This window comes from Heptranchias perlo, chromosome 6 (assembly GCF_035084215.1).
Source record: "Heptranchias perlo isolate sHepPer1 chromosome 6, sHepPer1.hap1, whole genome shotgun sequence".
In the NCBI taxonomy this organism is placed as follows: Eukaryota; Metazoa; Chordata; class Chondrichthyes; order Hexanchiformes; family Hexanchidae; genus Heptranchias; species Heptranchias perlo.
The window spans coordinates 78,310,134-78,337,743 of NC_090330.1; the positions used below are offsets into that span (position 1 = coordinate 78,310,134).

Here is a 27,610-nt window from a genome sequence, read left to right on the forward strand (position 1 = left end):
TTAACACCCATTTAAATTAATGGATGCAAAATCTTAGGGCTGTGCAGTCGTAATTTTCCAATTGCATGCATGCTCCCGGGACAGAAAATCATGCGCTGCACCTGTGCGATTTCCCAATGTGCACTCCAGGCCAGTGACGTTCAGCACCTGGAGCCGCAATCAGAGAAGTTACCTTGAAGCTTTTGGGAATTATTTTTTTGCTGTCATTGGAGCCCAATCAGCATATTTAAAGAAGGACCCTGCTGTCTCCTGGTGGATGTCCTGCACGCCTGCTAAACAGATCATATTTAGCATCAGGGTTAACTGCCCAGTCTCCTGGTTTCCACCATGTCTTTCCCTTTGCTTCTTGCTTCTTCTTGCTTCTCAACCTGCTTCTCACAACCCCTGATCATATTTGCGGCTACTTACACCCACCTTATCCTTGTTTTGAGTGTATCCATAGAAACAGAGTTACTTTTGTGATCTGCAAAAAGTTTGCCTTCTATTTCATAGCTTCTGTGTGAATTTTCTGTAAATGCTCAACACGGTTATCATTTTACAATTTAGTTATCATATCTGTAATTTTTTACCCAATAGGAGACTTCTGGGATTTTTCCAGCGCCGACAAGAAGAGAGTGATAAGGTAAAAAAAAAAGAGCTGTTAAAAGATACTTAAGACGTATGTTCAATATTAGGTGCTTTAAACACATTGTCTGTCAGGAAATTGGAGCAATTCCATTGACATTACCAGCACTTCTTGTGCTTCCAGTGGGGGTCATTGGAGCCCAATCAGCATATTTAAAGAAGGACCCTGCTGTCTCCTGGTGGATGTCCTGCACGCCTGCTAAACAGATCATATTTAGCATCAGGACCCGAGAGATTGCACAAAGGGCAGTGGGCTCAGTGTTTCTGGTTGGAGGCATCCCTGGAGGTTTGACCATGTGACATTCTGACCACATGATACCTGATCACATGACATGACCATGTGACATCTGATCATATGACACCTGATCACATGACTTCTACAAATGTTATTGCATTTACCTTATAATGGTTGGGTCCCCTGTAGTTGAGTATTTTTGCTTGTGGTTTCACGCCAGCAGTGCAAGAAGTTCTGAGAACCAGGAGACCACCAGCAGGGGAAGAGGAGAAACCGAGGGCGGGGAAGAGGGGAAACCGAGGGTGGGAGGAACTTTGATTCCACCGGTAACTAATGGTAACTCATTAAAATTGCACTGATAACTAATAGTAATACAGGTAACACTCAGATTCCCCTCATTACCAACAGTAATACAATAAATTACTGATGGTCTATGTAACTGATAGTAATTGGTGTAACACTCTGATATCCTACCTGTAACTAATAGTAATCTTATAACCTGCTGATATTCGCCCTGAAACCGTAGCCAGAATCCCCCACAACTGCACAAGGTGTGGTCAGGCTCCCCAGTTGATGTCACTTTTAACAGGCCCCATCTCTCCTTATTTCCTTGGACTCTGATTTGGACTCTGGATCTGTATGAAAGTGACAACTCTAAACTGGGAATCTCAGTCAGAGCAGATCTGTACTTGAACTTCACACATCAAAACCGGTTGATACAGACCAACCTGAACTAAACCGAGAGATTGCACAAAGGGCAGTGGGCTCAGTGTTTGGGGCACTTTTCACAGAGCATTTTGTCAGCTCAGCAGCAACATTTCTAAACCATTACCTGGGCTCAAACTCAATAAAGGAGAGTTTGCACAGAATTATAGAAATTATAGCACAGGAAGAGGCCATTCGGCCCCCGGTACTGGCGGTCTGTCCTGTAACTCCATTCTCCCCCAGATCCTTTTATATTCCTCTCTTTCAAATATTTATCTCATGCCCTTTTAAATAAAGTTTTAGTCTCTACCTCAACAGCCACATGTGGGGAAGGATCCCACGGTCTAATGGCCCTTAGTTCAAGAATCTTCCTCTTTCCTTCCCCCTTTGTTCCTGCAGTGAGAATCCTTGGTTTCCGTTCCCTAGTTCCCCATTCGCCCACCAGTGGAAACAATCACTATTTACCCAGAGTAAGTCCCCAGGTTTCACTGGCCCTTTACAGGCTGCTCATCTCTTAGTGCAGTTGCCACTCACCATATTGCTGCTGTTGCTCCCAGTTCTGCAGAAAATGATGGTCCCCACGCCCATGCCATTCTCCCCCCACGCCTGAGCATCAATCCCCCGACCCACAGTCCCCAACTCTCCCTGAATCCACAGTACCGTTCTGTCCCCCATTCTACAGTCCACTTTTCTCCCCCAACCACAATCCCCTTCTCTCCCTGACCCCCCATTCCCCAGTCTCCAACAGCCCCCGAGCCCCCATTCCCAAGTCTTCATCTCTCCCCAAGCCACCATTCCACGGTTTCCCTCTCTCCTTGAGCCCTCCATTCCCCATCTCTCCCCGAGGTCCCATTCCAGAGACTCCATTTCTCCCTGAACCCCCATTCCCTAGTCTCAATCTCTCCCCGATTCCGCAGTCTCCATCCCTCCCCGAGCCTGTATTCCCATTCTCTCCCCAAGCCCACATTCCCGAGTCCTCATCTCTCCTTAGCCTACTTTCCCCTGACTTCATCTCTTTCCCCGAGCTCCCATTCCCCAGGCTCCATCTCTCCCCGAGCCCCCGTTCTACAGTTTCCATCTGTCCCCCATTCCCAGTCCCCATCTCTCCCTGAGCCCCAATCCCCAGTTTCCATTACTCCACAAGCCCCCCATCCCCAGTACCCATCTCTCCCTGAGCCCACATTCCCGAGTCTCCATTTCTCCCCGCGTCCCCATTCCCCAGTCCATATCTCGCCCTGATTTCCCCAGTCTCCATCTTTCCCTGATTCCCCGGTCGCCGTCTGTCCCCGAGCCCCCATTCCCCGGTCGCCGTCTGTCCCCGAGCCCCCATTCCCCGGTCGCCGTCTGTCCCCGAGCCCCCATTCCCTGGTCGCCGTCTGTCCACGAGCCCCCATTCCCCGGTCGCCGCCGGCCCCCGAGCCCCCATTCCCCGGTCGCCGCCGGCCCCCGAGCCCCCATTCCCCGGTCGCCGCCGGCCCCCGAGCCCCCATTCCCCGGTCGCCGCCGGCCCCCGAGCCCCCATTCCCCGGTCGCCGCCGGCCCCCGAGCCCCCATTCCCCGGTCGCCGCCGGCCCCCGAGCCCCCATTCCCCGGTCGCCGCCGCCACCCGAGCCCCCATTCCCCGGTCGCCGCCGCCCCCCGAGCCCCCATTCCCCGGTCGCCGCCGCCGCCCGAGCCCCCATTCCCCGGTCGCCGCCGGCCCCCGAGCCCCCATTCCCCGGTCGCCGCCGGCCCCCGAGCCCCCATTCCCCGGTCGCCGCCGGCCCCCGAGCCCCCATTCCCCGGTCGCCGCCGGCCCCCGAGCCCCCATTCCCCGGTCGCCGCCGGCCCCCGAGCCCCCATACCCCGGTCGCCGCCGGCCCCCGAGCCCCCATTCCCCGGTCGCCGCCGGCCCCCGAGCCCCCATTCCCCGGTCGCCGCCGGCCCCCGAGCCCCCATTCCCCGGTCGCCGCCGGCCCCCGAGCCCCCATTCCCCGGTCGCCGCCGGCCCCCGAGCCCCCATTCCCCGGTCGCCGCCGGCCCCCGAGCCCCCATTCCCCGGTCGCCGCCGGCCCCCGAGCCCCCATTCCCCGGTCGCCGCCGGCCCCCGAGCCCCCATTCCCCGGTCGCCGCCGGCCCCCGAGCCCCCATTCCCCGGTCGCCGCCGGCCCCCGAGCCCCCATTCCCCGGTCGCCGCCGGCCCCCGAGCCCCCATTCCCCGGTCGCCGCCGGCCCCCGAGCCCCCATTCCCCGGTCGCCGCCGGCCCCCGAGCCCCCATTCCCCGGTCGCCGCCGGCCCCCGAGCCCCCATTCCCCGGTCGCCGCCGGCCCCCGAGCCACCATTCCCCGGTCGCCGCCGGCCCCCGAGCCCCCATTCCCCGGTCGCCGCCGGCCCCCGAGCCCCCATTCCCCGGTCGCCGCCGCCCCCCGAGCCCCCATTCCCCGGTCGCCGCCTCTCCCTTGAGCCCCCATTCTCCAACTCCAGTCTCCACCCTTCCCGAGCCCCCATTCCCCAATTGCCCCCATTCCCCAGTCTACCTCTCTCTTCCCGAGGTCCCAATCCCCAGTCTCCATCTCTCCCCAATTCACCATTCCTCATCTCTCTCCAAGCCATCATTCTTCAGTCTCCATTTCTCTCCATTCCCCAGTCGCATCTGTCCCCGAGACCCCATTCCCAGTCTCCATCTCTCCCCCATTCCCCAGTCTCTATCTCTCCCAAGCACCCATTCCCCAGTCTACATCTGTTCCTGTGCCCTGATTTCCCAGTCTCCATCTTTCCCCGAGCCTCCATTCCCCAGCCCCCATTCCCCAGTTCCATCTCTCTCCCCGAGCCCCCTTTCCCTAGTCTACATCTGACCCTGTGCCCCGATTTCCCAGTCTCCATCTCTCCCCGAGCCCCCATTCCCCCCTCTCCATCTCTCTCTGGTTCCCCAGTCCCCGTTTCTTCCTGTCCCCAATCCCCAGTCCCCATGTCTCCCCGAGCCCCCATTTCGCTGTCCCCATCTCTCCCCGAGCCCCCATTCCCCAGCATCCAATTCTCCCCGAGCCACCATTTCCCACTCTTCATCTAGCCCTGAACCCCTATTTTGCATTTCATCCCATTCCCCAGCCCCATCTCTCCCTGAGCCGCCATTTCCTGTCTCTACCTGAGCTCTCATTCCCTAGTCTCCATCCAAGAACATAAGAAGATAAGAAATAGGAGCGGGAGTAGGCCATCTGGCCCAACGAGCCTGCTCTGCCATTCAATAAGATCATGGCTGATCTTGGGAACATAGGAACATAGGAACAGGAGTAGGCCATTCAGCCCCTCGTGCCTGCTCCGCCATTTGATAAGATCATGGCTGATCTGTGATCTAACTCCATATACCTGCCTTTGGCCCATATCCCTTAATACCTTTGGTTGCCAAAAAACTATCTATCTCAGATTTAAACTTAGCAATTGAGCTAGTATCAATTGCCGTTTGCGGAAGAGAGTTCCAAACTTCCACAACCCTCTGTGTGTAGAAATGTTTTCTAATCTTGCTCCTGAAAGGTCTGGCTCTAATTTTTAGACTGTGCCTCCTACTCCTAAAATCCCCAACCAGCGGAAATAGTTTCTCTCTATCCACCCTATCCGTTCCCCTTAATATCTTATAAACTTCGATCAGATCACCCCTTAACCTTCGAAACTCCAGAGAATACAACCCCAATTTGTGTAATCTCTCCTCGTAACTTAACCCTTGAAGTCCGGGTATCTCCCTCCAAGGCCAATATGTCCTTCCGAAGGTGCGGTGCCCAGAACTGTTCACAGTATTCCAGATGCGGTCTAACCAGGGTTTTGTATAGCTGCAGCATAACTTCTGCCCCCTTGTACTCTAGTCCTCCAGATATAAAGGCCAACATTCCATTTGCCTTCTTGATTATTTTCTGCACCTGTTCATGACACTTCAATGATCTATGTACCTGAACCCCTCAGTCCCTTTGGACATCCACTGTTTTTAACTTTTTACCATTTAGAAAGCACCATGTTCTATCCTTTTTCGATCCAAAGTGGATGACCTCACATTTGTCTACATTTGCCACAGTTTTGCCCATTCACCTAATCTATCAATATCGCTTTGTAATTTTATGTTTTCATCTACACTGCTTACAATGCCACCTACTTTCTGTCGCCTTTCGCTCAGCCAACTTCCTAACCAAGTCCGTACTTTTCCCTCGATTCCATGGACTTCTATCTTAGCTAACAATCTCTTATGTGGGACCTTATCAAATGCCTTCTGGAAGTCCATATAAATAACATCCATTGACATTCCTCTGTCCACGACTTTAGTCACCTCTTCAAAAAATTCAATCAGGTTTGTCAGGCACGACCTATCTTTCACAAATCCATGCTGGCTCTCTCTGATTAACTGAAAATTCTCGAGGTGTTCAGTCACCCTATCCTTAAGCCAAACTTAGTGGGAGGATAGAAGATTGGGAAGTCTTCAAAAGACAGCAAAAAGTAACTAAAGGATTGATTAAGAAAGGGAAGATAGATTATGAAAATAAATTAGCAAAAAATATAAAAACAGATAGCAAGAGTTTCTATAGTTATATAAAAAGAAAAAGGGTGGCTAAGGCAAACGTAGGTCCCTTAGAGGATGAGTCTGGGAAATTAATGGTGGGAAACATGGAGATGGCAAAAATGCTGAACAAATATTTTGTTTCAATCTTTACGGTAGAGGACACTAAGAATATCCCAACACTGGACAAACAGGGGGCTCGAGGAGGGGAGGAGCTAAATACGATTAAAATCACTAAGGAATTGGTACTCAGTAAATTAATGGGACTCAAGGCGGATAAATCCCCTGGACTTACATCCTAGGGTCTTGAGGGAAGTGGCAGTAGGGATTGTGGATGCTTTGGTAATAATTTTCCAAAATTCTCTGGACTCGGCAAAGGTGCCGGCAGATTGGAAAACTGCTAATGTAACACCCTTATTTAAAAAGGGTAGTAGGCAGAAGGCTGGAAATTATAGACCAGTTAGCCTAACATCTGTGGTGGGTAAAATTTTGGAGTCTATTATTAAGGAGACAGTAGTGGAACATTTCGATAAACATAATTTAATAGGACAAAGTCAGCATGGCTTTACGAAGGGGAAGTCATGTCTGACAAATTTGCTCGAGTTCTTTGAGGACATAACGTACAGGGTGGATAAAGGGGAACCAGTGGACGTAGTGTATTTAGACTTCCAGAAGGCATTCGACAAGGTGCCACATAAAAGATTATTGCTCAAGATAAAGAATCACTGGATTGGGGGTAATATTCTGGCATGGGTGGAGGATTGGTTATCTAACAGGAAGCAGAGTTGGGATAAATGGTTCATTCTCGGACTGGCAACCAGTAGCCAGTGGTGTTCCGCAGGGGTTGGTGCTGGGTCCCCAACTCTTTACAATCTATATTAACGATTTGGAGGAGGGGACCGAGTGTAACATATCAAAGTTTGCAGATGATACAAAGATGGGAGGGAAAGTGGAGAGTGAGGAGGACATAAAAAATCTACAAGGGGATATAGACAGGCTGGGTGAGTGGGCGGAGATTTGGCAGATGCAATACAATATTGGAAAATGTGAGGTTATGCACTTTGGCAGGAAAGATCAGAGAGCAAGTTATTATCTTAATGGCGAGAAACTGGAAAGTACTGCAGTACAAAGGGATTTGGGGGTCCTAGTGCAAGCAGGTGATCAAGAAGGCCAACGGAATGTTGGCATTTATTGCTAGGGGGATAGAATATAAAAACAGGGAGGTATTGCTGCAGTTATATAATGTATTGGTGAGACCGCTCCTGGAATACTGCATGCAGTTTTGGTGTCCATACTTAAGAAAAGACATACATGCTCTTGAGCACTCGGTTAATCTCTTACTCGGTTAATCCTGGGGATGAGGGGGTGGACATATGAGGAGAGGTTGAGTAGATTGGGACTCTATTCATTGGAGTTCAGAAGAATGAGAGGCGATCTTATTGAAACATATAAGATTGTGAAGGGGCTTGATCGGGTGGATGCGGTAAGGATGTTCCCAAGGATGGGTGAAACTAGAACTAGGGGGCATAATCTTAGAATAAGGGGCTGCTCTTTCAAAACTGAGATGAGGAGAAACTTCTTCACTCAGAGGGTAGTAGGTCTGTGTAATTTGCTGCCCCAGGAAGCTTTGGAAGCTACATCATTAAATAAATTTAAAACAGAAATAGACAGTTTCCGAGAAGTAAAGGGAATTAGGGGTTACGGGGAGCGGGCAGTAAATTGGACATGAATTTAGATTTGAGGTTAGGATCAGATCAGCCATGATCTTATTGAATGGCGGAGCAGGCTCGAGGGGCCGATTGGCCTACTCCTGCTCCTATTTCTTATGTTCTTAATTATAGACTCCAGCATTTTCCCCACAACAGATGTTAGGTTAACTGGTCTATAATTCCCCGGTTTCCCTCTCTCTCCTTTCTTAAAAAGCGGAGTGATATGTGCAATTTTCCAATCTAGAGGGACAGTTCCTGAATCTAGAGAACTTTGAAAGATTATAGTTAGGGCATCCGCAATGTGCTCACCTACTTCCTTTAAAACCCTGGGATGGAAACCATCTGGTCCTGGGGATTTGTCACTCTTTTTAGTGCTATTATTTTCTTCATTACTGTTACTTTACTTATGTTAATTTTATCGAGTCCCTGTCCCCGATTCAATATAAGTTTCCTTGGGATTTCCGGCATGCGATCCTCTTTTTCGACTGTAAATACTGACGCAAAGTAATTGTTCAACATGTCCGCCATTTCCCCATTGTCAATGACAATATCCCCACATTCAGTTTTTAAGGGGCCAACACTGCTCCTGACCACTTTCTTTTTCCTAATATAACTATAAAAGTTCTTCGTATTGGTTTTGATATCACTTGCAAGTTTCTTTTCGTACTCTCTTTTTGTCGCTCTTACTATCTGTTTTGTGACCCTTTGTTGATCTTTGTATCTTTTCCATTCGCCAGGATCTGTGCCATTTTTTGCCTTTTTGTATGCCCTTTCCTTGTCTTATACTGTCCCTTACTTCTTTAGTTGTCCATGGCTGTTTTTTTTGGCAAGTAGAGTTCTTGCCCCTCAGGGGTATAAACCGATTCTGTATCATGTTAAATGTTTCTTTAAACATTTCCCACTGATCATCAGTCGTTTTACCCATTAACTGATTTGCCCAGTTTACTGTGGACAGTCTCTGTCTCATCCCATTGAAGTCGGCCTTACCCAAGTCTAGAATCTTAGCAGCTGATTCATTTTTTTCCCTTTCAAACACTACATTGAACTCGATCATTTTATGATCACTATTGGATAGATGCTCACGCACAGTTAAGCCGTTAACTAAATCTGGTTCATTACTCATTACTAAATCTAGTATGGCTTGCCCCCTTGTTACCTCTAGGACATACTGCTGTAGAAAACTATCCCGGACACACTCAAGAAATTCACTACCTTTCTGACAGTTGCTAGTCTGCTTTTCCCAATCTATGTGAAGGTTAAAGACCCCCATTAAGACCACTATGCCTTTCTTACACGCTTACAATCTCGCATTTCAGAGCTGCTGCCAGGGCTCCTATATACAGCTCCCACTATCGTCTTAGATCCTTTCCTATTTCTCAATTCAACCCATAAGGTCTTTGTTGGCTGCTTACCTTTCATTATATCCCCCTTTATCATTGAAGTGATTTCATCTCTAATCATTAAGGCTACTCCTCCCCCTCTTCCATTTTCCCTATCTCTCCTGTAGACCTTATAACCTGGTATATTTAGTTCCCAATCCTGACCATCCTGCAGCCATGTCTCAGTAATAGCTATCATGTCATACCCTCCAATTTGAATTTGAACCTGTAGTTCATTTAATTTATTCCTTATACTCCGTGCATTTGTATATAGAACTCTTAGTTGGGCCACATACCCTCGCCTGACCTTCAGCTTTGATGCTGGGTTAATCGCCTTACACCTTCTAGTTTTTATTTTATCTGTCGTGCCTAAAGTACACTTTCTTTCTGCTGCTCTACGCTTTTCCCTTTCACTTGTTCTTGAACAACTGTTTGTACTATTTGTATTGTAAATTTCCCCTGGGTCTTCCCCTCTTGCTGCTCTCAACTTTATTCCCTTCTGATTCCCCGCTCAGGTTCCCATCCCCCTGCCGCTCTCGTTTAAACCTTCCCCAACAGCACTAGCAAACACCCCCGCGAGGACATTGGTCCCGGTCCTGCTCGGGTGTAATCCGTCCCACTTGTACAGGTCCCACCTTCCCCAGAACCGGTCCCAGTGTCCCAGGAATCTAAATCCCTCCCTCCTACACCATCCCTGCAGCCACGCATTCATCCTGTCTGTTCTCCTGTTCCTATACTCACTAGCATGTGGCACTGGTAGTAATCCTGAGGTCACTACCTTTGAAGTCCTGCTTTTTAATTTATCTCCTAACTCCTTAAATTCACCTTGCAGGACCTCATCCCTTTTTTTGCCTATGTCGTTGGTACCAATATGGACCACGACTACTGGCTGTTCATCCTCCCCCTCCAGAATGCCCTGCAGCCGCTCCGTGACATCCTTGACCCTAGCATCAGGGAGGCAACATACCATCCTGGAGTCACGTTTGCGGCCGCAGAAACGCCTATCTGTTCCCCTTACAATGGAATCCCCTATCACTATAGCCCTGCCACTCTTCTTCCTCCCCTCCTGTGCAGCAGAGCCACCCGTGGTGCCCCGAACTTGGCTCTTGCTGCTTTCCCCTGATAAGCCATCTCCCCCAACAGTATCCAAGCAGTATCTTCAACCTTAACTTCCCTTTCCCACTCGATCGCCATATTCTTTGATTCCTTTGGAGTCTATCAATTTCAACCTTGAACATTTTCAACAACTGAACATCCACAGCCCTCTGGGGAGAGAATTCCAAAGATTCACAGCCCTCTGAGTGAAGAAATTCCTCCTCATCTCAGTCCTTAATGGCCAACCCCTTTTCCTGAGATGATGCTCCCTAGTTCTGGACTCTCCAGCCAGGGGAAACAGCCTCTCAGCATCTACCCTGTCATGCCCTCAGTATCTTATGTTTCAATGAGATCACCTCTCATTATTCTAAACTCCAGAGAGTATGGGCCCATTCGACTCAATCTCTCCTCACAGGACAACCCTCTCATCCCAGGAATCGATCTCGTGAACCTTTGTTGCACCGCCTCTAAGGCAAGCATATCCTTCCTTAGGTAAGGAGACCAAAACTGTACACAGTACTCCAGGTGTGGTCTCAACAAAGCCCTATACAATTGCAGCAAGACTTCCTTACTGTCCGTTAACCAATCCTCCATCCATGTTAATATATTACCCCCAACCCCATGAGCCCTTATCTTGTGTAACAACCTTTCATGCGGTATCTTATTGAATGACTTTTGAAAATCCAAATATACTACATCCACTGGTTCCCCTTTATCTACCCTGCTAGTTACATCCTCAACAAACTCGATTAGACTTGTCAAACATGATTTCCCTTTCCTAACACCATGTTGACTCTGCCTAATCATATTATGATTTTCTAAGTACCTCATTACTACATCCTTAATAATCGATTCTAGCACTTTCCCGACTGCTGATGTCAGGCAAACTGGCCTGTTGTTCCCTGTTTTCTCTCTCCCTCCTTTCTTGAATAGCGGTGTTATCTTTGCTACAAATCCGCTGGGACTGTTCTAGAACCTAGGGAACTTTGGAAGAGCATAACCGATGCATCCACTATCTCTGCAGCTACCTCTTTTAGAACACTCAGACATCGGCCATCGGGTCCAGGGGATTTGTCGGCTTTTAGTCCAGATAACTTCTCCAGTACTGTTTCTTTACTAATGTTAATTACTTTAAGTTCCTCACTCTCATTAGACCCTTGGTTCCCCTATCACTATTTCTGGTGTGTTTTATGTGTCCTCTAATGTGAAGACACATACAAAGGTGGTCACACCGCAGGTAAAGATTACGCAGGCAGAAAGGAAATGGGTGACCGCCAGGCAGAGTAAAAGGACTGGGCAGGGAGAGCCATCTCCCTCTCAAACAGATATTCCGCTTTGGATATTGTTGGGGGAGATGGCTTATCAGGGGATTGCAGCAAGAGCCAAGACCGTGGCACCACGAGTGACTCTGCTGCACAGGAGGGGAGGAAAAAGAATGGGAGAGCAATAGTGATAGGGGATTCCATCATAAGGGCAACAGATAGGCGTTTCTGCGGCCACAGACGTGACTCCAGGATGGTATGTTGCCTCCCTGGTGCTAGGGTCAAGGATGTCACGGAGCGGCTAGGGGGAGGGTGAACAGCCAGAGGTCATGGTCCATATCAGTATCAATGACATCGGTAAAAAAAGGGATGAGGTCCTGCAAGCAGAATATAGGAAATAAATTAAAAAGCATGACCTCTAAGGTAGTAATCTCAGGATTACTCCCAGTGCCACGTGCTAGCGAGAGCAGAAATAGGAGAAAAGACGAGATGAATGCGTGGCTTGTGAGATGGTGTAGGAGGGAGGGGTTTAAATTCCTGAGGCATTGGGACCGATTCTGGGAAAGGCGGGACCTGTACAAGCTGGACGGGTTGCACCCAAGCAGAACCGGGACCAATATCCTTGCGGGGGCATCTGCTCGTTCTGTTGGGGAGGGTTTAAACTAGTATGGCAGGGGGATGGGAACCAAAGGGCAGGTACAGATAGGATAAATTCAGACCAGGAAACAGGAAGTAGAAAAGCAGTTAGTGACGTAGTCAGCGACTCAGAAAGGCAAAAGAAGCAAAGGTTAAATAGTGTTCAGCACAGGAATTTGACGGGGTTAAAGGGTTTATACTTCAATGCAAGGAGTATTACAAACAAAGCAGATGAGCTAACGGCACAGAGAGACACATGGCAGCATGATATCATTGCTATAACGGAAACCTGGCTGAAAGAGGGGGATAATTGGCAGCTCAATATCCCTGGATATAGAGTTTTCAGGCAGATAGAGTGGGTGATAAAAAAGGAGGGGGGTTAGCATTATTGATTAAAGAATCAATTACAGTTGTGAGAAGGGATGATATGCTAAATGGATCATCAATCAAGGCCATATGGGTTGAGCTAAGAAATAAAAAAGGGGCAGTCACACTACTAGGAGTGTACTATAGATCCCTGAATAGTGAAAGGGAGATAGAAGAACAAATATGTAGGCAAATTTCTGAGGGCAATAATCGTAGGGGACTTCAACTACCCTAACATCAACTGGGATTCAAACAGCGTGAGGGGCACAGAGGGTGCAAAATTCTTGATTGGTGTCCAGGAGAACTTTTTTAGCCAGTACGTGACAAGCCCAACAAGAGGGGATGCAATTCTAAATTTAATCCTTGGAAATGAAGATGGGCAAGTGGGTGAAGTGACAGTGACATATTAGGGATAGTGACCACAATTCAGTTAGTTTTAGCATTATTATGGAAAAGGACAGAGTTAAATCAGGAGTAAACGTTTTAAATTGGGGGAAGGCAAATTTTATAGAACAAAGAGGTGATTTGGCAGAAGTTGACTGGACACAACTACTTGAGGAGAAATCAGTGGCAAACCAGTGGGAAGCACTAAAAAGTGATATTCTACAGGTACAATGCAGACACGTCCCCTCAAAGAAAAAAGGTGGCACTGCCAAATTTAGAGCCCCCTGGTTGTCTAGAAGTATACGGGGCAAGATAAAGCAGAAAAAGAAAGCTTATGACTGTCACAGAAAACTAAATACTGCAGAAAGCCTAGAGGAGTATAGGAAGTACAGGGATGACGTAAAAAAGGAAATAAGGAAAGCAAAGAGAGGGCATGAGAAAATATTAGCTAGTAAGATTGAAGAAAACCCAAAGATGTTTTATCAGTATGTTAGGCACAAGAAGATAGCAAAGCAAAAGGTGGGACCTATCTGGGATGATAAGGGTAACTTGTGTGCGGAAGCAGAGGATGTGGGTAGGGTTTTAAATGCATATTTTGTCTCCGTATTCACAAAGGAAAGGGATGATCCGGACGTAGTAGTTAAAGAGGAGAGGTGTGAAATATCGGATAAGGTAAACATAACGAGAGAGGAAGTACTGGAATCCTTGAAAGTTGATAAGTCACCAGGGCCGGATGGATTGTTTCCTAGACTATTGAAGGAAGCCAGGGAGGAAATAACGGACGCTCTGAGGATCATTTTCCAATCCTCACTAGATACAGGGGAGGTACCGGAGGACTGGAAGACTGCAAACGTAGTACCATTATTTAAAAAGTGTACGAGGGAAAGGCCGAACAGTTATAGGTCGGTCAGTCTTACCTCGGTGGTGGGCAAACTATTAGAATCAATACTGAAAGATAGGATAAACTGTCACTTGGAAAGGCATGGTTTAATCAGGGATAGTCAGCATGGATTTGTTCAGGGAAGGTCATGCCTTACAAATCTGATTCAATTCTTTGAGGAAGTGACAAGGAGGATTGATGAGGGTAGTGCAGTGGATGTGGTCTACATGGATTTTAGTGAGGCATTTGACAAGGTCCCACATGGCAGACTGGTCAGAAAGGTAAAAGCCCATGGGATACAGGGAAATGTGGAAAATTGGATCCAAAATTGGCTCAGTAATAGGAAACAAAGGGTAAAAGTCGATGGATGTCTTTGCAAGTGGAAATCCGTTTCCAGTGGTGTGCCACAGGGCTCAGTGATGGGTCTCTTGCTGTTTGTGGTATATATTAATGATTTGTACTTGAATGTAGGGGGCATGATTGGCAAATTTGCAGACGACACAAAAATTGGCCGTGTAGTTGATAGTGAAGAGGATAGCTGTAGTCTCCAAGAAGATATCAATGGATTGGTGAAGTGGGCGGGAAAGTGGCAAATGGAGTTCAACCGGGAGAAGTGTGAGGTAATGCACTTAGGGAGGGCAAACAGTAAAAGGGAATACGCAGTAAATGGGAATATATTGAGAGGGGTAGAAGAAGTGAAAGACCTTGGAGTGCATGTGCACAGGTCCCTGAAGGTGGCAGTACAGGTAGATAAGGTTGTGAAGAAGGCATACGGAATGCCCTCCGTTATTAGCCGAGGTATAGTATACAAAAGCAGGGATGTAATGATGGAACTGTATAAAACGCTGGTAAGGCCACAGCTGGAGTATTGTGCGCAGTTCTGGTCACCACATTACAGGAAGGACATAATTGCTCTGGAGAGAGTGCAGAGAAGATTTACAAGAATGTTGCCAGGGCTTGAAAATTGCAGCTACGAGGAGAGATTGGATAGGCTGGGGTTGTTTTCCTTGGAGCAGAGGAGGCTGAGGGGTTACTTGATTGAGGTGTCCAAAATTATGAGGGGCCTAGATGGAATCGGCAGGAAGTACCTGTTTCCCCGAGCGGAGAGTTCAAGAACTAGAGGACATAGATTTAAGCTGATTGGCGGAAGGATTACCGGGGACATAAGGAAAAACTTTTTTACCCAGAGGGTGGTGGGTGTATGGAATTCACTGCCCCAATTGGTCGTAGTGGCAGGGTCCCTCAACTCTTTTACAAAGTACCTGGACCTACACCTAAAGTGCTATAAGCTGCAGGGCAACAGACCGGATGCTGGAAGGTGGGATTAGAATGGGCACCTGGTTGTTCTTCGAGCCGGCAAGGACACGATGGGCCGAATGGCCCCCCTCTGTGCTGTATCTTTTCTATGGTTCTAAAATATTTGTTCAACATCTCTGCCATTTCCTTATTCCCCATTATAATTTCTCCTGTCTCAACCTCTAAGGGACCCATGTTTACTTTCGCTATTCTCTTCCTTTTTACATACTTGTAGAAGCTCTTACAATCTGTTTTTATACTTCTTGCTAGTTTACTCTCATTCTATTTTCTCCTCTTTATCAAATTTTTGGTGACCCTTTGCTGATTTCAAAAACTTTCCCAATCCTCAGGCTTACTACTTTTCTTGGCATCCTTATAAGCCTAGTCTTTTAGTCTAATACTATCCTTAACTTATTTAGTTAGCCACGGTTGGATCATTTTGCCCGTGGAGTTTTTATTCCTCAATGGAATGAATATTCATTGAGAATTATGAAATATTTCTTTAAATGTTCACCATTGCTTTTCTACCGTCATACCTTTTAATCTAATTTCCCAATCAACCATAGCCAACTCACCCCTCATACCTATATAATTGGCATTATTTAAGTTTAAGGTTCTAGTCACTCTCCAACTTAATGTGAAATTCTATCATATTATGATCACTCTGCCCCAGAGGATCCCTTAGTATGAGATTACTAATTAACCCTGTCTCATTACACAAGACAAGATCTAAAATCTCTCTCCTGAGCTTTCATTCCCAAACCTCTATCTCTCCCCATGCCCCGATTTCCCAGTCTCTATCTCTCTCCCATTCTCCAGTCTCCATCTCTCCCGAGGCCCGATTTCCCCAGTCTCCATCTCTCCCCAAGCCCCCATTCCCCAGTCCCCATCTCTCCTGAGCCCCCATTTCCCAGCCGCCATCCATTCCCCAGCCTCCATCTATTCCCCAGCCTCCATCTCTCCCTGAGTCCTCAGTCTCCATCTCTCCCCGAGCACCAATTTCCCAGTCTCCATCTGTCCCCCATTCTCCAATCTCCATCTCTGCCGGAGCCTCCATTCCCATCTCTCCCTGAACCCCTATCCTCAGTCACCGCTCTCCCCGAGCCCCCAGTCCCGAGTCTCCATCTCTCTCCCCGAGCTCCCATTCCCCAGTCTCCATCTCTCCCTCTGCCCCGATTTCCCAGTCTCCATCTGTCCCCCATTCCCCGGTCTCCATTTCTCCCGGAGCTTCCATTCCCCAACTCTCCCCGAGCCCCCATTCCCAAGTCTCCGTCTCTCTCCCTGAGCCACGATTTCCCCATCTCCATCTGTCTCCCATTTCCCAATCTCCATCTCTCCAGGAGCCTTCGTTCCCCATCTCTCCCTGAGCCCTCGTTCCTCAGTCTTCAACCCTCTCCAAGCCCCCATTCCCCATCTCTCCCCGAGTCCCGATTCCCCATCTCTCCCCTGCCAGCATTCCCCAGTCCCCATCTTTACCCCGAGCCCCCATTTCCCAGTCACCATCTCGCCACGAGCTCCTATTCCCAGTCTCCAGTTCTCTCCAAGACCCCATTCCCCAATCTCCATCTCTCCCCGATCCCCCTTTCCCCAGTCTCAATCTCTCCCTGTGGCCTCAATCCCCACTCTCCATCTCTCTCCCATTTGGCAGTCTCCGTCTCTCACCGATTCTCCAGTCTCCATCTCTCCCTGAGCCCCCATTCCTCATCTCTCCCTGAGCCCCAAACCACAGCCCCCATTTCTCCTGAGTCCGAATTCCCTTGTCCCCAATCCCCATTTCTCCTGAGCCCCCCTACCCCTGTCTTCATCTCTCCCTGAGACTCAATCTGTCCCTGAACTCCCATTCTCAGCCCCCTTACCCCAGTCTCCATCTCTCCCTGAGCCCCCTTTCCCCAGTCTCCATCTCTCCCCGAGACCCAATTCCCCACTCTCCATCTCTCTCCCGTTCGGCAGTCTCTGTCTCTCACCGGTTCGGCAGCCTCCGTCTCTCACCGGTTCGGCAGCCTCCGTCTCCCCCCGAGCCCCCAGCCTCCGTCTCCCCCCGAGCCCCCAGCCTCCGTCTCCCCCCGAGCCCCCAGCCGCCCGTCTCCCCCCGAGCCCCCAGCCGCCCGTCTCCCCCCGAGCCCCCAGCCGCCCGTCTCCCCCCGAGCCCCCAGCCGCCCGTCTCCCCCCGAGCCCCCAGCCGCCCGTCTCCCCCCGAGCCCCCAGCCGCCCGTCTCCCCCCGAGCCCCCAGCCGCCCGTCTCCCCCCGAGCCCCCAGCCGCCCGTCTCCCCCCGAGCCCCCAGCCGCCCGTCTCCCCCCGAGCCCCCAGCCGCCCGTCTCCCCCCGAGCCCCCAGCCGCCCGTCTCCCCCCGAGCCCCCAGCCGCCCGTCTCCCCCCGAGCCCCCAGCCGCCCGTCTCCCCCCGAGCCCCCAGCCGCCCGTCTCCCCCCGAGCCCCCAGCCGCCCGTCTCCCCCCGAGCCCCCAGCCGCCCGTCTCCCCCCGAGCCCCCAGCCGCCCGTCTCCCCCCGAGCCCCCAGCCGCCCGTCTCCCCCCGAGCCCCCAGCCGCCCGTCTCCCCCCGAGCCCCCAGCCGCCCGTCTCCCCCCGAGCCCCCAGCCGCCCGTCTCCCCCCGAGCCCCCAGCCGCCCGTCTCCCCCCGAGCCCCCAGCCGCCCGTCTCCCCCCGAGCCCCCAGCCGCCCGTCTCCCCCCGAGCCCCCAGCCGCCCGTCTCCCCCCGAGCCCCCAGCCGCCCGTCTCCCCCCGAGCCCCCAGCCGCCCGTCTCCCCCCGAGCCCCCAGCCGCCCGTCTGCCCCCGAGCCCCCAGCCGCCCGTCTGCCCCCGAGCCCCCAGCCGCCCGTCTGCCCCCGAGCCCCCAGCCGCCCGTCTGCCCCCGAGCCCCCAGCCGCCCGTCTCCCCCCGAGCCCCCAGCCGCCCGTCTCCCCCCGAGCCCCCAGCCGCCCGTCTCCCCCCGAGCCCCCAGCCGCCCGTCTCCCCCCGAGCCCCCAGCCGCCCGTCTCCCCCCGAGCCCCCAGCCGCCCGTCTCCCCCCGAGCCCCCAGCCGCCCGTCTCCCCCCGAGCCCCCAGCCGCCCGTCTCCCCCCGAGCCCCCAGCCGCCCGTCTCCCCCCGAGCCCCCAGCCGCCCGTCTCCCCCCGAGCCCCCAGCCGCCCGTCTCCCCCCGAGCCCCCAGCCGCCCGTCTCCCCCCGAGCCCCCAGCCGCCCGTCTCCCCCCGAGCCCCCAGCCGCCCGCCTCCCCCCGAGCCCCCAGCCGCCCGCCTCCCCCCGAGCCCCCAGCCGCCCGCCTCCCCCCGAGCCCCCAGCCGCCCGCCTCCCCCCGAGCCCCCAGCCGCCCGCCTCCCCCCGAGCCCCCAGCCGCCCGCCTCCCCCCGAGCCCCCAGCCGCCCGCCTCCCCCCGAGCCCCCAGCCGCCCGCCTCCCCCCGAGCCCCCAGCCGCCCGCCTCCCCCCGAGCCCCCAGCCGCCCGCCTCCCCCCGAGCCCCCAGCCGCCCGCCTCCCCCCGAGCCCCCAGCCGCCCGCCTCCCCCCGAGCCCCCAGCCGCCCGCCTCCCCCCGAGCCCCCAGCCGCCCGCCTCCCCCCGAGCCCCCAGCCGCCCGCCTCCCCCCGAGCCCCCAGCCGCCCGCCTCCCCCCGAGCCCCCAGCCGCCCGCCTCCCCCCGAGCCCCCAGCCGCCCGCCTCCCCCCGAGCCCCCAGCCGCCCGCCTCCCCCCGAGCCCCCAGCCGCCCGCCTCCCCCCGAGCCCCCAGCCGCCCGCCTCCCCCCGAGCCCCCAGCCGCCCGCCTCCCCCCGAGCCCCCAGCCGCCCGCCTCCCCCCGAGCCCCCAGCCGCCCGCCTCCCCCCGAGCCCCCAGCCGCCCGCCTCCCCCCGAGCCCCCAGCCGCCCGCCTCCCCCCGAGCCCCCAGCCGCCCGCCTCCCCCCGAGCCCCCAGCCGCCCGCCTCCCCCCGAGCCCCCAGCCGCCCGCCTCCCCCCGAGCCCCCAGCCGCCCGCCTCCCCCCGAGCCCCCAGCCGCCCGCCTCCCCCCGAGCCCCCAGCCGCCCGCCTCCCCCCGAGCCCCCAGCCGCCCGCCTCCCCCCGAGCCCCCAGCCGCCCGCCTCCCCCCGAGCCCCCAGCCGCCCGCCTCCCCCCGAGCCCCCAGCCGCCCGCCTCCCCCTCTCCTCGCTCTCCATCTATCCCCTAACCACCATTCACCATCTCTCCCCGAGAGCCCATTCGCCAGTCTCCATCTCGCTCCCCGAGAGCCCATTCGCCAGTCTCCATCTCTTCCCTGATTCCCCACTCTGCATCTCTCTCCATGCCACTATTTCCCAGTCTGCATCTCTCACCGAGCTCCCATTCCCCTGTCTCCATCTCTCTCCATGCCACTATTTCCCAGTCTGCATCTCTCCCGGAGCCCTCTTCCCCAGTCTCCATCTTTCCCTGAGCTCCCATTCACCTTCTCGCCCCGATCCCTAATTCCCCAGTCTCCATCTTTCCCTGTTCCCGAGTCACCATCTCTCCCCGAGCTTCCATTCCCCATCCCTTCCTAAGCCTCCATTACCCATCTCTCTCTCAGCCCCCGTTCCCCAGTCTGCATCTCTCTCCTTGAATTCCTATTCCCCAGTCTCCACTTCTCCCTAAGTGGGCGGAGATTTGGCAGATGCAATACAATATTGGAAAATGTGAGGTTATGCACTTTGGCAGGAAAAATCAGAGAGCAAGTTATTATCTTAATGGTGAGAAACTGGAAAGTACTGCAGTACAAAGGGATCTGGGGGTCCTCGTGCAAGAAAATCAAAAAGTTAGTATGCAGGTGCAGCGGTGATCAAGAAGGCCAACGGAATGTTGGCTTTTATTGCTAGGGGATAGAATATAAAAACAGGGAGGTATTGCTGCAGTTACATAAGGTATTGGTGAGACCGCACCTGGAATACTGCATACAGTTTTGGTGTCCATACTTAAGAAAAGACATACTTGCTCTCGAGGCAGTACAAAGAAGGTTCACTCGGTTAATCCCGGGGATGAGGGGGCGGACGTATGAGGAGAGGTTGAGTAGATTGGGACTCTACTCATTGGAGTTCAGAAGAATGAGAGGCAATCTTATTGAAACATATAAGATTGTGAAGGGGCTTGATCGGGTGGATGCGGTAAGGATGTTCCCAAGGATGGGTGAAACTAGAACTAGGGGGCATAATCTTAGAATAAGGGGCTGCTCTTTCAAAACTGAGATGAGGAGAAACTTCTTCACTCAGAGGGCAGTAGGTCTGTGGAATTTGCTGCCCCAGGAAGCTGTGGAAGCTACATCATTAAATAAATTTAAAACAGAAATAGACAGTTTCCTAGAAGTAAAGGGAATTAGGGGTTACGGGGAGCGGGCAGTAAATTGGACATGAATTTAGATTTGAGGTTAGGATCAGATCAGCCATGATCTTATTGAATGGCGGAGCAGGCTCGAGGGGCCGATTGGCCTACTCCTGCTCCTATTTCTTATGTTCGTATGTCCTCACCATTCCTGATCTCTCACCGAGCCTCCTTGCCCCATCCTGCATCTCTCTCCTAGCCTTCATTCCCCAGGCTCCATCTCTTCCCCCCCTTCCCCAGTTGTCAACTCTCCCTGAGTTTTGTTTCCCGAATATCCATCTCACCACGAGCCCCAATTCCCCAGTCTCCATCTCTCCCTGAGCCTCCGTTCCCTATCTCTCCCTAAGCCCCCATTCCCCAGTCTGCATCTCTCCCTGAATTCCCATTCCCAGTCTCCATCTGTCCTCCATTCCCTCGGCTCCACCCGTCCCGAGCCCCCATTCCCCAAGTCCCCATTCCTCAATCGCCATCTCTCTCCCAGCCCCCATTCCCCAATCCCTATCTCTCTTCCGTGCCCCCATTCTTCAGTCACCATCTCTCCCCAAGGCCCCATTCCCCAGTCTCCATCTCGCCCCGTGCCCCCATTTTCTATTTCTCCCTGAGCACCCATTCTCCAGTCCCAATCTCTCTGAGGTCCCATTCCCCAGTCTCCATCTCTCCTCGAGCCACCATTGCCCAGTCTTGATCTCTCCCCCCGAACTTTAATTCCCCAGTCTCCATCTTTCTCTGATTCCCCAAGCTCCATCTCTCCTATGTCCCCATTCCCCAGTCTCCATCTCTCCCCATTTCCCAGTCGCCATCTCTTCCGAGCCCCCCTTACCTCAGTCTGCATCTCTCTCTCCGGCGCTCCCATTCCCCAGTCTCCATTTCTCCCCGAGCCTCCATTCCCCATCCTTTCCTGAGTCCCCATTCCCCAGTATCCATCACTCCACCCGAGCCCCCATTCCCCACTCTCCATTTTTTCCCCATTCTGGAATCTCCATCTCTCCCTAAGCCACCATTCTCCTTCTCTCCCTGATCCCCCATTCATAGAATCATAAAATCATAGAAAGGTTACAGCACGGAAGGAGGCCATTCAGCCCATCAACTCTGTGCCGGTCTATGCAAGAGCAATCCAGCTAGTCCCACTCCCCCGCCCTATCCCTGTAACCTTGCAAATTTTTTCCTTTCAAGTACTCATCCAGTTCCCTTTTGAAAGCCACTATTGAATCTGCCTCCACCACCCCCTCGGGCAGTGCATTCCAGATCCTAACCACTCACTGCGTAAAAAAGTTTTTCCTCATGTCACCTTTGGTTCTTTTGCCAATCACCTTAAATCTATGTCCTCTGATTCTTGACCCTTCTGCCAATGGGAACGGTCTATTCTTTCTCGACCCATAATGATTTTAAATACCTCTATCAAATCTCCTCTCAACCTTCTCTGTTCCAGGGAGAACAACCCCAGCTTCTCCAGTCTATCCATGTAATTAAAGTCACTCATCCCTGGAATCATTCTAATCTGTTCTGCACCCTCTCTAAGGCTTTCACATCTTTCCTGAAGTGCGGTGCCCAGAACTGGACACAATACTGCAGTTGTGGTTGAACCAGTGTTTTATAAAGGCTCATCATGACTGCCTTGCTTTTCTACGCTATGCTTCTATTTATATAGTCCAGGATCCTGTATGCTTTTTTAACCGCTTTCTCAACCTGCTCTGCCACTTTCAACGATTTGTGTACATATACCCCCAGATCTCTCTGTTGCTGTACCCCTTTTAGAATTGTGCCCTCTAATTTTTTAAAATTCGTTCATGGGATGTGGGCGTCGCTGGCGAGGCCGGCATTTATTGCTCATCCCTAATTGCCCTTGAGAAGGTGGTTGTGAGCCACCTTCTTGAACCGCTGCAGTCCGTGTGGTGAAGGTTCTCCCACAGTGCTGTCAGGTAGGGAGTTCCAGGATTGTGACCCAGCGACGATGAAGGAACGGCGATATATTTCCAAGTCAGGATGGTGTGTGACTTTGAGGGGAATGTGCAGGTGGTGTTGTTCCCATGTGCCTGCTGCCCTTGTCCTTCTAGGTGGTAGAGGTCGCGGGTTTGGAGGTGTTGTCGAAAAAGCCTCGGCGAGTTGCTGCAGCGCATCCTGTGGATGGTACACACTGCAGCCACGGTGTGCCGGTGGTGAAGTTTATATTGCCTCTCCTCGTTCTTCCTACTAAAATGTATCACTTCGCATTTTTCTGCGTTAAATTACATCTGCCACATGTCCACCCATTCCACCAGCCTTGAAGTCTCCATCTCTCCCCGAGCCCCCATTCCCCAGTCTGCACCAATCCCCCCGAGCCCCCATTCCCCAGTCTCCACCTCTCCCCCCATTCCCCAGTCTCCATCTTTCCCTGAGCCCCCATTCCCCAATCTCTCCCCGAGCTCACATTCCACAGTCTCCACCTCTCCGCTGTTCCCCAGTCGCCATTTCTCCCCAAGCCCCTATTCCCTGGTATCCATCTCTCCCCCAGCCCTGAATCCACAGTATCCATCTCTCCCCGAGCCATCATTCCCATCTCTCTCTGAGCCCCCATTCACCATTTCTCCCTAAGCCCCCATTCCCCAGTCTGCATCTCTATCCCCAAGTTCCCATTGCCCAGTCTCCATCTCTCCCCAAGGCCCCATTTCCCATTTCTTCCCAAGCTTCCATTCTCCAATCCCAATCTCTCTTCCCGAGCCCCCTTTTCACCTTCTCCATCTTGCCCCGAGGCCCCATTCCCCATTCTCCATCTCTCCCCCTGAACCCCCATTCCCCAGTCGCCATCTCTCCCTGAGCCCCTATTCCCCAGTCACCATTTCTCCCGAAGTTCCATTCCTTGGTCTCCATTTCTCCCCAAGTCCTCATTCCCCAGTCTCCATCTCTCCTGTCCCCAGTCTCCATTTCTCCCCAGCCGCTAATCTCTCCCCGAGCCCCCTTTCCCCAGTCTCCATCTCACCCCCAGCCCACATTCCCCAGTCGCTATCTCTGCAGAGTCTCCATTCCTCAGTCTCCATCTCTCCCCGAGCCCCCTTTTCCCAATCTCTGTCCCGATCCCCCATTCCCAGTCTCCATGTCTCCTCCAGCCGCTCCCTATTCCCCATTCTCCATCTCTCCCAAGGCTCGATCCCCTAGTTTCCTTCTCTCCTCGAGTCCCCATTTCTCAGTCTCCACATCTCCCCAAGCCCCCATTTCCCAGACGCCATCTCTTCTGAGCCCCCTTTACCCCAGTCTCGGGAGATTGAGGCACTAGTCAAAAAGAAGAAGGAGGCATATGACATGCATAGGCAGCTGGGATCAAGTGGATCCCTTGAAGAGTATAGAGATTGCCGGAGTAGAGTTAAGAGAGAAATCAGGAGGGCAAAAAGGGGATATGAGATTGCTTTGGCAGATCAGGCAAAGGTGAATCCAAAGAGCTTCTACAAATACATAAAGGGCAAAAGGGTAACTAGGGAGAGAGTAGGGCCTATTAAGGATCAACAAGGTCATCTATGTGCGGAACCACAAGAGATGGGTGAGATCCTGAATGAATATTTCACATCGGTATTTACGGTTGAGAAAGGCATGGATGTTAGGGAACTTGGGGAAATAAATAGTGATGTCTTGAGGAGTGTACATATTACAGAGAGGGAGGTGCTGGAAGTCTTAACGCGCATCAAGGTAGATAAATCTCCGGGACCTGATGAAATGTATCCCAGGACGTTATGGGAGGTTAGGGAGGAAATTGCGGGTCCCCTAGCAGAGATATTTGAATCATCCACCGCTACAGGTGAGGTGCCTGAAGATTGGAGGGTAGCAAATGTTGTGCCTTTGTTTAAGAAGGGCGGCAAGGAAAAGCCTGGGAATTACAGACCAGTGAGCCTGACATCTGTAGTGGGTAAGTTGTTAGAGGGTATTCTGAGGGACAGGATCTACAGGCATTTGGAGAGGCAGGGACTAATTAGGAACAGTCAGCATGGTTTTGTGAGAGGAAAATCATGTCTCACGAATTTGATTGAGTTTTTTGAAGGGGTAACCAAGAAGATAGATGAGGGCTGTGCAGTAGACGTGGTCTACATGGACTTCAGCAAAGCATTTGACAAGGTACCGCATGGTAGGTTGTTACATAAGGTTAAATCTCATGGGATCCAAGGTGAGGTAGCCAATTGGATACAAAATTGGCTGGACGACAGAAGACAGAGGGTGGTTGTGGAGGGTTGTTTTTCAAACTGGATGCCTGTGTCCAGCGGTGTGCCTCAGGGATCGGTGCTGGGTCCGCTGTTATTTGTTATTTATATTAATGATTTGGATGAGAATTTAGGAGGCATGGTTAGTAAGTTTGCAGATGACACCAAGATTGGAGGCATTGTGGACAGTGAAGAAGGTTATCTAGGATTGCAACGGGATCTTGATAAATTGGGCCAGTGGGCCGATGAATGGCAGATGGAGTTTAATTTAGATAAATGTGAGGTGATGCATTTTGGTAGATCGAATCGGGCCAGGACATACTCCGTTAATGGTAGGGCGTTGGGGAGAGTTATAGAACAAAGAGATCTGGGAGTACAGATTCATAGCTCCTTGAAAGTGGAGTCACAGGTGGATAGGGTAGTGAAGAAGGCATTCAGCATGCTTGGTTTCATTGGTCAGAACATTGAATGCAGGAGTTGGGATGTCTTGTTGAAGTTGTACAGGGCATTGGTGAGGCCACACTTGGAGTACTGTGTACAGTTCTGGTCACCCTATTACAGAAAGGATATTATTAAACTAGAAAGAGTGCAGAAAAGATTTACTAGGATGCTACCGGGACTTGATGGTTTGACTTACAGGGAGAGGTTAGACAGACTGGGACTTTTTTCCCTGGAGAGCAGGAGGTTAAGGGGTGATCTTATCGAAGTCTATAAAATAATGAGGGGCATAGATAAGGTAGATAGTCAAAATCTTTTCCCAAAGGTAGGGGAGTCTATAACGAGGGGGCATAGATTTAAGGTGAGAGGGGAGAGATACAAAAGGGTCCAGAGGGGCAATTTTTTCACTCAAAGGGTGGTGAGTGTCTGGAACGAGCTGCCAGAGGCAGTAGTAGAGGCGGGTACAATTTTGTCTTTTAAAAAGCATTTGGACAGTTACATGGGTAAGATGGGTATGGAGGGATATGGGCCAAGTGCAGGCAATTGGGACTAGCTTAGTGGTATAAACTGGGCGACATGGACATGTTGGGCCGAAGGGCCTGTTTCCATGTTGTAACTTCTATGATTCTATGATTCTATACCTGCCTTAGAGACGGTGCAATGATGGTTCACTGGATTGTTTGCTGGGATGAGAGGGTTGTCTTATGAGGAGAGATTGAGTAGAATGGGCTATACTCTCTGGAGTTTAGAAGAATGAGAGGTGATCTCATTGAAACATATAGATTCAGAGAGGGCTTGACAGGTTAGATGCTGAGAGGTTGTTTCCCCTGGCTGGTCAGTCCAGAACGAAGGGGCATAGCCTTAGGATAAGGGGTCGGCCATTTAGGACTGAGATGAGGAGAAATTTCTTCACTCAGGGTCGTGAATCTTTAGAATTCTCTACCTCAGAGGGCTGTAGATGCTCAGTCGTTGAGTATCATGGCTGAGATCAATAGATTTTTGCACTCAAAGGAAATCAAGGGATATGGGGATCAGGCAGGAATATGGAGTTGAGGTTGAAGATCAGCCTTGATCTTATTGAATGGTGGAGCAGGCTCGAGGGGCCGTATGGCCTACTCCTGCTCCGATTTCTTATGTTCTTATGACTATGCTCAGGATCCTCTATACCAGCTGGCTGCTCAGGGCCCTCCAGACGAGCTGACTGTGCTCGGGGCCCTCCATACTAGCTGACTCTGCTCAGGGCCCTCCAGACGAGCTGACTGTGCTCGGGGCCCTCCAGACGAGCTGACTGTGCTCGGGGCCCTCTATACGAGCTGACTGTGCTCGGGGCCCTCCAGACGAGCTGACTGTGCTCGGGGCCCTCTATACGAGCTGACTGTGCTCAGGGCCCTCTATACTAGCTGACTGTGCTCAGGGCCCTCCATACGAGCTGACTGTGCTCGGGGCCCTCTATACGAGCTGACTGTGCTCAGGGCCCTCCATGCGAGCTGACTGTGCTCAGGGCCCTCTATACTAGCTGACTGTGCTCAGGGCCCTCTATACTAGCTGACTGTGCTCAGGGCCCTCCATACCAGCTGACTCTGCTCAGGACCCTCCATTCGAGCTGACTCTGCTCAGGACCCTCGATACTAGCTGACTGTGCTCAGGACCCTCCATACTAGCTGACTCTGCTCAGGGCCCTCCAGATTAGCTGACTGTGCTCAGGACCCTCTATACTAGCTGACTGTGCTCGGGGCCCTCTATACCAGCTGACTGTGCTCAGGGCCCTCCAGATTAGCTGACTGTGCTCGGGGCCCTCTATACCAGCTGACTGTGCTCAGGGCCCTCCAGATTCGCTGACTGTGCTCAGGGCCCTCCAGATTAGCTGACTGTGCTCAGGACCCTCCAGATTGGCTGACTGTGCTCGGGGCCCTCTATACTAGCTGACTGTGCTCAGGGCCCTCTATACTAGCTGACTGTGCTCGGGGCCCTCTATACTAGCTGACTGTGCTCGGGGCCCTCGATACTAGCTGACTGTGCTCGGGGCCCTCTATACTCGCTGACTGTGCTCGGGGCCCTCTATACTAGCTGACTGTGCTCGGGGCCCTCTATACTAGCTGACTCTGCTCGGGGCCCTCCAGACTAGCTGACTGTGCTCGGGGCCCTCCAGATTAGCTGACTGTGCTCGGGGCCCTCTATACTAGCTGACTCTGCTCGGGGCCCTCGATACTAGCTGACTGTGCTCGGGGCCCTCTATACTCGCTGACTGTGCTCGGGGCCCTCTATACTAGCTGACTGTGCTCGGGGCCCTCTATACTAGCTGACTCTGCTCGGGGCCCTCCAGACTAGCTGACTGTGCTCGGGGCCCTCTATACCAGCTGACTGTGCTCGGGGCCCTCTATACCAGCTGACTGTGCTCGGGGCCCTCTATACCAGCTGACTGTGCTCGGGGCCCTCTATACCAGCTGACTGTGCTCAGGGCCCTCTATACCAGCTGACTGTGCTCGGGGCCCTCTATACCAGCTGACTGTGCTCAGGGCCCTCTATACCAGCTGACTGTGCTCGGGGCCCTCTATACCAGCTGACTGTGCTCGGGGCCCTCTATATG

General features: G+C 52.4%; 1 protein-coding gene across 1 annotated transcript in view; it reads left to right on the forward strand.

Annotated features, from left to right (window-relative positions):
- Positions 1-27,610, forward strand: part of LOC137323069 (nectin-3-like) — a 140,286-nt gene that overhangs the window by 70,694 nt on the left and 41,982 nt on the right. Inside the window, exon 7 of the mRNA XM_067986470.1 lies at positions 577-622. Coding sequence (XP_067842571.1) covers positions 577-622 — 46 coding nt within the window. The remainder of the gene's footprint in view (positions 1-576; positions 623-27,610) is intronic.